Here is a 13,834-nt window from a genome sequence, read left to right as displayed (position 1 = left end):
TTTTCCTAACAGGCAATCACATGAGACAGCTCAAGATGGTAAGCCTTGGGCCCTCAGCCCCCAACACTAGCGACACCCTTCCAAGATGGCAGCGAACAGTAGCAGCACGGTTAGCAAACCCAGCAACATTATCGGGGGGAAACAATCAGGGCCGTCGGCCGAGCAGGTATCCCCACTCTCCTTTAACTCCTTAACTGTCAGAATATTCGTGTGTTGTTATCAAATGCTGTTTAATAGTTGCGGGCTTTGAGATATAAACCTGGACTTGCCAGTCACGCATCTGGCTAGTTAACGTTAGCAAGCTAGCTATCGAGCTAGCTCGCTCCCATCGTCTGCTTCCTACTAGTGTGTTCCTCAAAACTGATATTTTATGATTTAGAGGCCAAGTCTGGTATCAGTCGTATTCACAATACCTCATTGAGTTTATAATAATTTTGGATAACTGAAATCTGTTAGCCTGCCTAGGTTTCCATCAGTATTCATTAACGTAAGATACTCAGGCGAATTGCAAGGAAGGGATTAGTTGTGCTGTCGAGCAGATGAGAAACTATTTCTGCATGTCACAGTTCGTGCTATTAGCGTCGCTCTCCCTTGCCAACCAGTGGCATACAGAACCGCATTAGTAATACAGCCAGTTTGACAAATCACAAATAAACGACTATTGTATTTACTTGTAGCTAAACAATAAATGGTCTAATAATATTTCCTTTTCCAGGTAGGCCTATATAACGAGGCTTTTTGCAACTTTGTTCAATCTAATGTAAGTTCAGAAATCTGTGTGTGTTGTGGCTCCCCTGAGTTGGTAGAGCATGGTGCTTGCAACGCTAGGATCATGGTTTCAACTCCCACTAGGGACCCGGATACGAATATGTATGTATGCATGCACTACTGTAAGAGAGCTTTGACACTGACTAAAGTTGTTGCCCACGCAGACCTTCCCGCAGGTCACCAGATTTTTCAGTCACTTTGTATTAAAGGGTTTGCTAAAGGGCATATATTATAATGAGCAAATGTTTTAATGTGATCTGTTTGGTGTGTTCAAAAGGTTGTGGCTGCATTTCAGAGGATGCGCTCAGAACAGCGCAGCATGGCCTCAAAGGCTGCAGAGCTGGAGATGGAGATCAACGAGCACAGGTAACTACAGTACTAGTTACAGCTTCTATTTCACTCACTGTTCACCTCTGTGGACTTAACTATGGACTTGGCCACAGAGAGGAATGATCTTTGATCAGTCTGTAAGGTGTTGGAGATGAGAGATTTGGACACTGGGGGGTGAATCAAGTCTTCCCTGGATTCCTCATTTCCTCTCCTCGCCTCACTCTCAAAATGCATTGGAGGAAAGGTTCCAAAGGGAGGAGCATAATGTCTTAACTTTTTGATATTCACCCTTATTACATTCCTCTCACAACTTCCCTCTTTTTTTTCTCAGCCTAGTCATCGAGACCCTAAAAGATGTGGATCCAACCAGGAAGTGCTTCCGACTGGTGGGCGGGGTGCTCGTGGAGAGGACGGTTAAGGAAGTCTTACCAGCTCTGGGAAGCAATAAAGAACAGGTAAGCTTTTGTTTGCTTGCTCTTTGGGGTATAATCCGGGGTTGCTGTAAAGCACTTTGTAATGACTGCCGTTGTAAAAAGGGCTGTCTAAAAGAAGATTGCTTGATGAGAAGATACCATTAATATATCAACTGTCAATACATGATGTGGCCATGAGCATAGTCCGACTGGGGAAGAAAACCTCTATCCTTCTGGTTCCAAAGTACTCCAGACACACTACAGTCCAAACACTCCGGTCGCATAACGTTCCCAAGAGGGCAATCTCGCTTGGCAGTGTTTTTAATAAAGAAAAAGCACTAGAGCAACTGATGGCCAAGTGTACTTAAAAATAGTAGGTGGCCGTCCTATCGCCTCCGACAAGAATGCCGGCCTTTACTTTATTTTAATTTCCTGACAATTCTAGATATTAAATCACTGCCGTTCGTTGACACCCAATACATAATCAACTGCACACGATCAACGTTAATTATGGTGCGTCTTTCCTTTAACATAATTACCAATGCTATAGGTTGTTGCAATACTATCTTGTAAAACTAAATCACTGCTGATCATACATCATGATTATCATTCTGCTGCCCCCTCTCTTTTCCTTACAGATATCAAAGATTGTAGAGTCCCTCAACATACAGATGCAGACAAAAGGCCGGGAGCTCACGGAGTATCGGGAAAAATACAATATCCGATTGGTGGGAGAAGGAGAGGAAGGACAGGGCAAATCGGCAGCTACCTCCAATGGGGGCGGGTCTAAAGGCGGTGCCGGTGTTCTAGTTTCATAGCTTTGTGTGTGGAGACTTTAGTACGATAGGAAATTGTGCGGAATGCCACCGAGCATCGAGTCAGCACAGATCCTGGAAGGCATTTCAAAGGCAGAGTTTGACGTGTGTCTTGCATGAAAGAAATTATATAATTAACCAATGTCACAAGGGCCAGATTATCCAGAACATTAATTTCAGATCAAAGTGATCCCTTTTCACCTGTAGTTCAACAAAACTTAAACCAACATTTTCACTTACACTCTGGTTTAATTACAAGCCTTTCGCCTTTTACTCAAGACAGTGTTTGATCAAAATCTTACGGGATGATTGTTGTGAAAGACATGCCTTCTTGAAGTTTATTTATACTATATTGTCAGTCATATTTCAATGTATATTATGATCCTGTTGTTGGGGGCTTTGTTTTTGAGGTTTGTCTCTGGCATGCTGTAAAATAATGCTTGCAAAAGGAATGACAATCTGATTGGAAAAACACTTCATAACAACGCACTGTATCGTTTCAATCTTTCTTGAAGGTGCACTGTGCAGAAATAGTTCTGCCATTTCCTCATTGCTAAAATTCTAGTAGTTCTCCTAATTTCAGTTTGTGACAAAACAAGCAAGTGTAGAAAATCATTGTACGCTCTTAACTGCTGTGAAATATATTTTTCCATAACCAAAATATTGTATTTCCAGCTGTTGGAAGCTGGTGTACCAAACCTAAATTAAAAGAAGCAAAAAATGAAACTTAAGATCAGGGAGCATAGAAATTGCGCGCACAGAACATATTTGCTGCTGCTTAGACTTGTGTCCAATGATAATGACAGATCTATAACTCACATTTCTATGTGCATTTGAGAAAATAAAAAAACTGCCCAGAGTATCTGGATAAGGTAAGATCGGCCTCCCAAACGGCAGCCTGTTCCCTATATAGCGCACTACTTTTGCTGAGGGTGCCATTTCAGACACGCCCAGTCTCTGACAGCTGATGTATTGGTATAATCTTAAGTGCCCCCAAAGTATCTGAAGCACACAGCCCTAAACTACATCATCTATCACCATGTAGTTGTGTGGAGAAAATTAGTTTTTTTTGTGTATGAATGTTTAGGAATAAAAATAAATGTAAACATGGTTTCTGATGTCTGCTGCTTTTTGCCTGTATATACATAATATATAAGTCATATTATACAATCAGTTTGCTGGTGGTCACTGTTTCAAGCGTCTTTAGCAAGCCGCCAGCAGTCTCGTTCTGCTGTGGGGACCCTTTCATGGGCAAATACCTGAAATACCACATGAAACAAACCTGGACAACATCTTCAGAGGATGGACCTACCAGCTGTCATGAACAGAGCTATGGCATGCCATCCCCCGGCGCAAGTTAGTAAACTATACAGTACCTGTTAGAAGGGTGCGTTAATGACGTTCATACAGTACCCATACAAACAACGTTTGGATTGTGTGTCCAGGGTAGATGATGGAACTGTACACAGCAACATGAACATACTCTTGGTACTTACTGTATATAATCGATCATTCATACATCTATCACAATTTAGTAAAGTAAATAGTTTGGCTATACTAATTCGCAACATATGTTTTAATGTAACGTTAGAATAGTTTCATAGGAGGCAAAGGTACTGGTGGTTTTGACCAAGATCGTCTTAATTTCAATAAACACGGATATGGACTATTTGGCAGATAGTGTATGTACATCATAGCACTACTATTCGTGAGATGGGAAAATAATTGCCGACGAGGATGGGATTCGAACCCACGCGTGCAGAGCACAATGGATTAGCAGTCCATCGCCTTAACCACTCGGCCACCTCGTCCTCTACGTATACTTTAGAAGCAACAATACAATTTATCTCAAGTAAACCAGTGTTTTTTATTTTATTAATTTTGCTATATTGGTTTTTCATATTCAAGATACCATTTTCATAAAAGCGCTAGCTTGCCGCACAGCATATTTGAACGTCCAGCAGTTGCTATGAACACAACAAATGCTCCATTATGTCAAACTCTATATGCCCTTCTATTTTAGGGTTTGTGGTAACATGAAAGGCGCACAGTTGCCCCTACTCCAAACACACAAGGCTTCGAGTCTGAGCTTGAAGCTGGCGATCAATCTTTGATTAAAAAAACTATCAAACTTTACTCGGCACGGCTGTGCTGAGATTGGGTCAGAGATGGTAGGAGATAGTGATGGATAAGAAAGTGAAGCATAGTGGTACGAATGAAGGAGGGAGTAAGAAAAATAAAGCGGGATAGAAAGGGAGAAGGGGTTTGAAGGGGAGCGTGAGGTCTATGGAGGCAGAAAAGGAAGTTTGAGGAGAGCAACATAGTTTCTAAAGCTAGCCGCAGTTCAGAGGTAGAAAGTGCCGAGGAAGGGCAAGATAAATCGCGAGGGGAGCATGGAGGCGAGGACCATAAAGTGATTCTGAAGTTTAGGGAGGAAGGAGAAGTTGGGGCGATGAGTACGATAAGGTTGACGGCTGTGATAAAAGAGTTGATTGGGGAAGTTGTCAATGCTAAAGTGTTAAGAGATGGGAGCTTGTTGGTATTCTGTAAGGACATGGCGCAGAGGGAAAACGCTCTCAAGAGTGGCGCAAATAGGGAAGTGTAAGGTGGTGTGGAGCAGCTGGACTGATCAAGCAGGGAAGCAGTGGATTAAAGGGGTGATAACAGGAGTGCCTGTGAGTGTTAGCACTAAAGAGGTACAATTTGAGAGGAGGCGTTCTAGTGTGTTCAAAGATTGCAAGCAACAAGGGGTGGAGTTAGGGTAGATTCTGTTACTGTCTATTCTGTTACACTTTAAGGACAGGATACTGCCAAATAAAGTAACTATAGGATATATGAGTTATTAGGTGAGGGCTTATGTACCAAAGCCTTTAAGATGTTATAAATGCCAGAGGTTTGGGCATGTGGCAACAGTCTGTAAAGAGAAAAAGAGGTGTGCCAGGTGTGGAGGGGAGCATGAGTATGGGAAGTGTGGGGATGGTGTACAACCAAAGTGCTGCAGCTGTGGGGGTGCTCATAGTGGGTGTGAGGCAATGAAGCAGGCAGTGGAGGTGCAACAAGTGAGAGTGGAAGGAAGGGTGTCATATGCAGAGGCAGAGAGGGTGATCCAGGGAGATACAGGTTCAAGGGCGAGATGGTTAGGAGCATCTAGACCGGGGATTACGGGGCTGGTGGGCGGCAATATGGTATACATAGATATTTTTGTAAAGAAAATCTGCAATTTCATGGTATCCAATTGGTAGTTACAGTCTTGTCTCATCGCTGCAACTCCTGTACGGTCTCCGAAGAGGCGAAGGTTGAGATCCCTGAGTCCTCAGAAACACAACCCAACAAAGCCTCATTGCTTCTTGACACAATGCCCTCTTAACCCAGAAGCCAGCCACACCAACATGTCCAAGGAAACACTGTACACCTGGCGACCATGTCAGCGTGCATGCGCCCAGCCTGCCACACCACAGGAGTCACTAGAGCGTGATGGGACAAGGACATCCCTGCTAGCCAAACCCTCCCCTAACCCGGATGGCGCAGGGCCAATTGTGCGCCGCCCCCTGGGCCGGCTGAGACAGCGCCTGGCCTCAAACCCGGATCTCTAGTGGCACAGCTAGCAACTGCGATGCAGTGCCTTAGACCACTGCACCACTTGTGGTTCGTAAAGACAGAGATGTAGGGGGAGGGGGGTGATGTGCTACCTTTTAAAAGCAAGTACGGGTGCTAGTGGTAGTGAACTACTAAAACCCCTGGAAGATATTGGACCTAGAAGTGCTGAAGAGGGTGGAGGACCAGGATAGAAGTAATGTGGTGTGGGGATTTTATTGGGGGGGGGCAGAAGGATGGAAATGGCCAAGTAATGGAAAATCTAATAGAAATTAAAGATCTGTTGTGCCTGAATGATGGCCGGGGGTCCAGGATTGATGTAGCCACAGGGAAAGGCTCTACCTTGGACCTCACTCTGGTATCTAGTGCGATGGCAGGAATCTGTGAGTGGGAGGTCCGGGGGACCAGGATTGATGTAGCCACAGGGAAAGGCTCTACCTTGGACCTCACTCTGGTATCTAGTGCGATGGCAGGAATCTGTGAGTGGGAGGTCCGGGGGACCAGGATTGATGTAGCCACAGGGAAAGGCTCTACCTTGGACCTCACTCTGGTATTCAGTGCGATGGCAGGAATCTGTGAGTGGGAGGTATGGGAGGAGTCGACAGTAGGGAGTGATCATTACCCCATAGTATACACAGTAGGCCGGAGTGAGGACGGGGTGTCAGTGGATGGAGTAGGCAGGTGGGTGTTTGGAAGGACAAAGTGGGATCAGTTTCAGGAGCTGAGTGAGCAGGTGATGGCTCGGGTGGATATGAGAGGGGATGTGGATAGTATGAATAACTGGGTGAGAACAGCATTAGTGGGGGCAGCTACTGAGGCTATACCTAAGAGTTCAGGGAGGAGAAGGAGGAAAGCAGTCCTGTGGTGGACAGAAGAGTGTGGCAATGCTGAGAAGTAGAAACAGGGCATTTCGAATACTGAAAAGGATGCATAACTTCCAACATCTGATTCAGTATTATCAGGCCCTGGTGAGAACTATCCGTCAGGCAAAGAGGTCATGTTGGCGTCGGTCCTGTGACACCATTGGAAGGGCGACATCTGCGAGAGAAGTGTGGAGGATGATTAAGAGGATGAGTGGGGTCAGAAGGGAGTGGGATTATCCAGTGTTGATGAGTGGGAAGGATGTGGCAGTAACAGATGATGAGAGGTGATGGCCAAAGCATTTGTCCAAGTGCATAGCTCAGCAAATTTGTCAGCGGGGCAGAGGGAGAACGAGAGAGGAGCATCCTGGGGCACTAGATAGGAGGGAGGATAGGAAGGACGCTAACTTACTTCCTGGAGAGCAGGGGGTTCAGGAACGGTAGGGGAACTATGGACCCAGTGCTCTGCTTAGAAGCAGAAGTCAGGAAGGCTCAGGTGTACAAGGAGACTGTTGTAGCTATCTTTTTTTATTTGGAGAAGGTGTATGATGTGGAAGGAGGGGTGGTTAATCAAGCTTGATATTATGGGGGCAGGAGGAAGAACGTACAACTGGATAAAGGATTTCCTGTTTGGAAGGTCTATCCTTTTGAGGGTGGGGAAGTCTATCAGGCAGCTACCTGGTGGATAACGGTACACCACAGGGGAGTGTGATTCATCCTCTGTTCTCAATCATGATCAATAATGTTTACTCTCAGGTACAGCCAGATATTGGGAGGTTGTTATTTGCAGATGATGGGGCCTCATGGAAGAGGGGAAGAAATGTGCCATACGTAGTCAGGAAGTTACAGGAAGCAAGTGAGGAGGTAGAGCAGTGGGCATTAATGTGGGAATTACAATTTATTGCTACAGTGTGGGAAGGAGCGAGGCTGAGATTCAGTATGAGGGAGTAGAACGTCATTAGATATAGTCACACATATTTTATATTTTTAAGAGCAACGGGGCTGGCATGTAGGATTTGGTTTCTCTCCGTACTCCAGTACAGTAGGTGTCGGTAATGCACCATAAAGTTGGATGTCAATCGCTGATAAACCCCATCGAAGAAGAATAACACGTCTTGTTGATGTTCCTGAAACGCTATGAGATTGACAGAACCGCAAAGCATCAGATATGAAGGAGGCACGTACAATGATTTCACGATCTAAAATCGAACCCTGTGGCAGCACTGCGTGGTGTCAACGACACGAGATATTCGAGCTCCCCCACGTACCCAAATTGCCAAATTAGCTAGCTAGCGCCGTGTAGCTAACTAGCTAGCTAGCCAACTAGCAGTGGTAGATTTGATACCTTCCTGGGGCATATTGCTCAAGTATTTTTGACTTGCTGCATGTGGTGTACATGTAATGGTCGGGAATGCATTTATCTAAGAAATGTTCCGCGTTCAAAGTGGTGCTCGGCGCTCTGGTGCTCGTGGCACTCTTACAAATGATCTACCTCTCCTTCCTATCGAAACTGCACGGTAAGCAGCAGCGCTACCGATACTCAGAGCTCTTCGGGAGCTCTGGCAAGAAAAATGCCAACCCGGAGAAAAACTCACGGAAAGAGCGTCTCAGGTACTCTCTGTCCACAGGGGGTATCTTTGATCCCAGCGGACAATACCGCGTGTACAAGAACTTGATAAAAAGCGATTTCTCTACCAATCAGAAACCAGGAGCGGATGCCAGCTCTCACTTCTTGGCCTTAGCAACGCACACATCCATCAACAACTTGCACCACCTGAATTCTTTAGTGGAAAGGTGGCAAAACCCTCTCTCTGTGGCCATATTCGCTCATGGCCAAGATGTCAAGTTTGCCACAGCCCTGGTCTACGCCCTCACCATCTTCTGCCCTCAGATCCAGGCCTTGGTGGACTTTCACTTGGTGTGCCACTCTGGGCAGATGGCCAGTTTCCCAGAGCAGGACCGGGAGCATTTCACCGGGCTTGAGGACTGTGCCGCTGTGTTTGCCAGGCTCGAGACGCACCGAGACAAATACCAGAACTACGCCATTGGTGGAAATGGAAACGTCTCCTACCCGAATAATCTCCTTCGGAACGTTGCCCGTGGCGGCACGGAAGCCAACTACATCCTGGTCATCGACATCGACATGGCGCCCAGTGCTGACCTCCACCAGCAGTTTCTGGCGCTGGTCATGAGACGTGAACCCGCCACGGACGAGGTCTTCGTGCTGCCCGCCTTCGAGATCCGCCACGTACGCAAGATGCCTGCCACCAAGTCGGAGCTGGTGCAGCTGTATCAGGTGGGCGAGGTGAGGCCCTTCTACGAGGAGCTATGCCCGCGGTGCCAGGCCCCCACAAACTACTCTCAGTGGGTGAACAGACACAGTCAGGGTTTGGGGCCCCTGGATGTGGCCTATACATTATCCTGGGTGGACCCCTGGGAGCCCTTCTACATCGGGCACCGCACCGTGCCCTTGTATGACGAGAACTTCAGGCAGTACGGCTTCAACCGCATCAGCCAGGTATGTGCTGTATGGATACGGGTAACCGGGTACTCTAGATTGCAGTGGAGATGCGGCACGTGTGTGTATGGTTGCACACAGTTAGGGCTTCATTACATCAACTGACACCGTACACTGCAGAACACTTGCACTGCAGTAAAATATATAGTGTTTTTGTAAAGTATTCAGACCACTTGACTTTTTTCACGTTTTGTTATGTGATAGCCTTATTCTAAAATAGATTTGTAAAATCCTCAGGAATCTACACACAATACCTCATAATGATGATGCAAAAACAGGTTTTCAGACATTTTTGTAAATTTATAAAAAATAAAAACTGTAATACCTTATTTACATAATTATTCAGACCCTTTGGTAGGAGACTCGAAATTGAGCTCAGGTACATCCTGTGTCCATTGGTCATCCTTGAGATGTTTCTACAACTTGATTGGAGTCCACCTGTGGTCAATTCAATTGACATGATTTGGAAAGACACAACCTGTCTATATAAGGTCCCACAGTTGACAGTGCATGTCAAAACAAAATCCAAGCCATGAGGTCGAATACATTTTCCTTAGAGCTCAGACCGGATTGTGTTGAGGCACAAATCTGGGGAAGGGTACCAAAACATTTTGGCAGCATTGAAGGTCCCCTAAAACACAGTGGCCTCCATTCTTAAATAGAAGAAAGGCCTTGGTCAGAGAACTCGATGGTCACTCTGACACAGAGCTCCAGAGTTTCTCTGTGGAGATGGAAGAACCTTCCAGAAGGACAACCATCTCTGCAGCGCTCCACCAATCAGGCCTTTATGGTAGAGTGGCCAGACAGAAGGCACTCCTCAGTAAAAGACACATGACAGCCCACTTTGAGTTTGCCAAAAGGCACCTAAAGACTCTCAAACAATGAGAAACTAGATTCTCTGGTCTGATGTAACCAAGACTGAACTCTTTGGTCTGAATGCCAAGCATAACGTCTGGAGGAAACCTGGCACCATCCCTACGGTGAAGCATGCTGGTAGCAGCATCAAGCTGTGGGGATGTTTTTCATTGGCAGGGACTGTGAGACTAGTCAGGATTGAGTGAAAGATGAATGGAGTAAAGTACAGAGATCCGTAATGAAATCCTGCTCCAAAGCACTCAGGACCTCAGACTATGGCGAAGGTTCACCTTCCAACAGGACAATGACGAAGTGTTACCGATGTGAAATGGCTAGCTAGTTAGCGGTGGTGCGCTCTAATAGCGTTTCAATCGGTGACGTCACTCTCTCTGAGACCTGAAGTAGTTGTTCCCCTTGCTCTGCAAGGGCCGCTGCTTTTGTGGCGCGATGGGTAACGATGCTATGTGGGTGTCAGTTGTCTATGTGTGCAGAGGGTCGAGCCCGGGTAGGGGCGAGGGACGGACTGAAGTTAAAAACTGTTACATTGATGCTGTTGACTCGGATCACTGGTTGCTGCAGAAAAGGAGGAGGTCAAAAGGGGGGTGAGTGTAACTGATGTGAAACGGCTAGCTAGTTAGCGGTGGTGTGCGCTAATAGAGTTTCAATCGGTGACGTCACTCGCTCTGAGACCTGAAGTAGTTGTTCCCCTTGCTCTGCAAAGGCCGCTGCTTTTGTGGCGCGATGGGTAACGATGCTTCATTGGTGACTGTTGTCGGTGTGTGCAGAGGGTCCCAGGTTCGAGCCTGGGGAGGGGACGTGCTAAAGTTATACTGTTACATAAGTACACAGCCAAGACAACACAGGAGTGGCTTTGGGACAAGTCCTTGAGTGACCCAGCCAGAGCCCGGACGTGAACCTGATCGAACATCTCTGGAGATAACTTTTAGCTGAATAAAGTTATCACCATTTCATGTTGTTCCCCTTACTTCTTCTCCCCCTTCTCCTCTCCCCTCCCTAGGCCTGTGAGCTCCATGTGGCAGGCTACAGGTTCTCCGTGCTGAACTCTGCCTTCGTGGTGCACAAAGGGTTCAAAGTTCAGGGCGAGTTCCACAGCAGGAAAGACGAGGAGAACCGAAGGAACCGCCTGCTCTTCCGCAGCTTCAAGGAGGGCCTGAAGACCAAGTACCCCTCCTCCCCTCGACGCTGCTGAGGAGACCAGGTGAGAACACTGGTGCCTGATTGACACTATACGGTGAATCAATGGGTTGGCCTGGTTACGCAGCCACCGTAGTTGCTGGTATCGTGCTAGTGTTGATATCCAAGCCAACATAGTACGGTCTGGCCCTATAGTTTGATTCAGCATTGGATCACTGCTCCCCTAAGTATGGCTCGAAGGGTTGATTTGGAGAAGTTCACAAGACTTCTGTCCAGCAAGAAATCAACAAATGACTCCCTACACTACAACATGAGCCAGTCTGGTCCATCAATTTCTGCAAATTTTTCTTTCATTCAACCCCTGGAGAGACACCTGACTACTAGGGTTTCTTCATCATCGTTACCTATGTATTTACAGTGAGGGTGGTCTTATACTTTCCAGTGGTTTCCAGTGCCCTCTGACCTTCATCCAGCTCAAGGAGAACAAAACATTTAAACTTTTTACTTACAGAGCATTTGTGACACAGAATATTTTGTAAATATGACCTTGTTCTATATAAGTTGGGACACTACCATAGAGAGATGTAGTCTATGTAGCAGGAAAGAGTGAGTGGTCTGGATCTACCACTGTTATCATACCAGCGTGTTAACTGGAAAAAGTTATTTAATACCTGCAGGTTTTACAAACACTGATGAATGTTTAGAGAGACTGTAAAAGCAACGGATAATATACATGTTATTCACTACTACTGACATAGATACTCTATTTAATTTAAATGCTCACTTATTTATAAAGGATTAGATTGTTATGGTTTGTGAATATTTGAAGTGTGAAGTGTTTTGTGAACACTGATGTTGTTTTCTTAAAGGTGATCAGCTGTTCAGGTCACGTACAGTGTGTAGGCCCTAGCGTCCATCCCAAATGGCACCCTATTCTCTATAGACTACTAATAGAACAATAGGGTGCCAATCGGGACCTACCCATAGTCTGCATCCTGGATATTTGGCGTGTGAACATATGGTACAGTACTACTATTTTCTGCATAGATGGGGACTGACTCGTTAGACCTGTGAAGAACTTACTGTAGCACAGAGAAGCTCTGTACTCCAACCACTAATAAATGTTGTTTTTAGTTATTTGGGAGTACCATTTTAATTACATTTTGAAAGTTTACATATTAGTGAGATATTTTTCAAATGTAATTTTTTCTCCCTGACTTGAGTGGTTCAAGTTGTCCGAAAGTAAATGTCCATGGTTTGTTTGGATTCCTATTAAAATACAACAAAACTTTAACTTCATTCTTAAATTGCTTTTCATTAAATGTACTATTTGGAGTGGAAGTTAATTGGCTGAACTATGTTACTACATTATTTAAAACGATCAAAATATTTTTTGACCATTTCAATTTGCTATGTAGAACGTTTTTTTGGCACACACTTGTGTGTAGTAGCAACACAAACCAGCAGAAGGCAATGGAGTGAAGGCTCTCTATGTTCAGAGGATATATCTTGTAGGACTACAGTTCTTGTTCTGTTGACTCTAAATCAAGTTCCTGAGTACGTCAATCCAGTAGATTTTCATGCTCACCATATATTTCTTAGATGATTGGGAAGGTGTTTACATCTTAGATAAGTGTTCAACTCCAGTCCTCCAGTACCCCCAACAGCACACATTTTTGTTGAAGCCCTGGACAAACACACCTGATTCTACTCATTGAGGGATTAATGATTAGTTGACAAGTTGAGTCAGGTGTGCTTGTCCAGGGCTAAAATTAAAATGTTGTGCTGTTGGGGGTACTGACTTAGATGATTGGATGCAAAAACTACACATTGGGTATATCTCAATTTCTCTCCCGTTTTTTTTATGAATTCCGCTTTCAATTCAGGAAGTGGAAAAGTCATCATATATAAAATAATGGACAGTTATCCATTCATGAATTTGCAAGTGAACATGTATCTTTCCATCCAAGCAAACCGTATCTGTAGTGTGGTGTTGTTCATGGCTTGTGAGTTTAAAAGATATCCCTAAACCGATGGGAGGTGACGCCAAAGGTGATTCGGCCGAACATCCAATTAAAGGCCCCTTTTTACTAATCAACATGACCTGTATTGAAGTAAACTCTACAGAGCCCTGTGATTTGCCTAACGCCTGATAGGGGTATGTTGAATTAGATCTGTAAGGCAGACACACATCTAGTAGGGTTGCGTCCCAATAATATCGAATTATTTTGAAATGTGCGATCATTCACTAGTTTCCCACAAATCTGAAAGCATTGGGAGGGTGGATGAGGTGGAGACCAGGGTTAGTGGATGTTCCCACCATATTTCTTATTATACCAGTAATGTCCTTTCAAATCAATGTAGTGAAGTGAACAAGTGCACACTTCAGGAGAAAGGAGATATTATTGGGACGTAGCCTAGAAGTCTTCCAATAAGAGGGAACTACAGAGCAACACTAGAATGGCCGAGCCGCAAGTGATGTTTTTCACTTCATAGTGGTGTTTTTTTTTTTTTCTAACCTAATGT

General features: G+C 45.2%; 2 protein-coding genes and 1 non-coding gene across 4 annotated transcripts; 2 read left to right on the top strand and 1 right to left on the bottom strand.

Annotated features, from left to right (window-relative positions):
- The first annotated feature begins 9 nt into the window (after window positions 1-9).
- Window positions 10-3,437, top strand: LOC135510463 (prefoldin subunit 2-like). 2 transcript variants are annotated; one of them, XM_064931414.1, is made up of 5 exons: window positions 57-166; window positions 716-760; window positions 1,046-1,134; window positions 1,430-1,553; window positions 2,150-3,437. In XM_064931414.1, exons 1-5 carry the CDS (start codon window positions 86-88, stop codon window positions 2,327-2,329), a joined length of 519 nt encoding a protein of 172 aa, XP_064787486.1. In that variant the 5' UTR covers window positions 57-85; the 3' UTR covers window positions 2,330-3,437. The 2 variants fall into 2 exon arrangements, with proteins under 2 accessions (XP_064787487.1, XP_064787486.1); XM_064931415.1 differs by lacking the exon at window positions 716-760 and having other exon boundaries at window positions 10-166.
- A 618-nt stretch (window positions 3,438-4,055) lies between these two features.
- Window positions 4,056-4,137, bottom strand: trnas-gcu (transfer RNA serine (anticodon GCU)). The gene has a single exon. It is a non-coding gene; the product is annotated as a tRNA-Ser (tRNA).
- A 3,726-nt stretch (window positions 4,138-7,863) lies between these two features.
- Window positions 7,864-12,602, top strand: b4gat1 (beta-1,4-glucuronyltransferase 1). The gene is made up of 2 exons (XM_064931402.1): window positions 7,864-9,298; window positions 11,172-12,602. The coding sequence occupies exons 1-2, from the start codon at window positions 8,192-8,194 to the stop codon at window positions 11,361-11,363; spliced, it is 1,299 nt and encodes a 432-aa protein (XP_064787474.1). The 5' UTR covers window positions 7,864-8,191; the 3' UTR covers window positions 11,364-12,602.
- The last annotated feature ends 1,232 nt before the right edge of the window (window positions 12,603-13,834 follow it).

The sequence above is a fragment of the Oncorhynchus masou genome, chromosome 23 (assembly GCF_036934945.1).
Source record: "Oncorhynchus masou masou isolate Uvic2021 chromosome 23, UVic_Omas_1.1, whole genome shotgun sequence".
NCBI lineage: Eukaryota > Metazoa > Chordata > Actinopteri > Salmoniformes > Salmonidae > Oncorhynchus > Oncorhynchus masou.
The sequence above is the reverse complement of the archived record's forward strand: the minus strand, read 5'-3'. Positions and strand labels throughout refer to the sequence as shown.

Excerpts from the sequence above, each read along its gene's own strand:
- b4gat1 (XM_064931402.1), top strand. The coding sequence starts at position 8,192 with ATGCATTTATCTAAGAAATGTTCCGCGTTCAAAGTGGTGCTCGGCGCT. Across the intron at positions 9,299-11,171 it reads GCTTCAACCGCATCAGCCAG|GCCTGTGAGCTCCATGTGGC; the intron begins GTATGTGCTGTA and ends TCCCCTCCCTAG.
- LOC135510463 (XM_064931414.1), top strand. The coding sequence starts at position 86 with ATGGCAGCGAACAGTAGCAGCACGGTTAGCAAACCCAGCAACATTATC. Across the intron at positions 167-715 it reads CAGGGCCGTCGGCCGAGCAG|GTAGGCCTATATAACGAGGC; the intron begins GTATCCCCACTC and ends TTCCTTTTCCAG. Across the intron at positions 761-1,045 it reads GCAACTTTGTTCAATCTAAT|GTTGTGGCTGCATTTCAGAG; the intron begins GTAAGTTCAGAA and ends TGTGTTCAAAAG.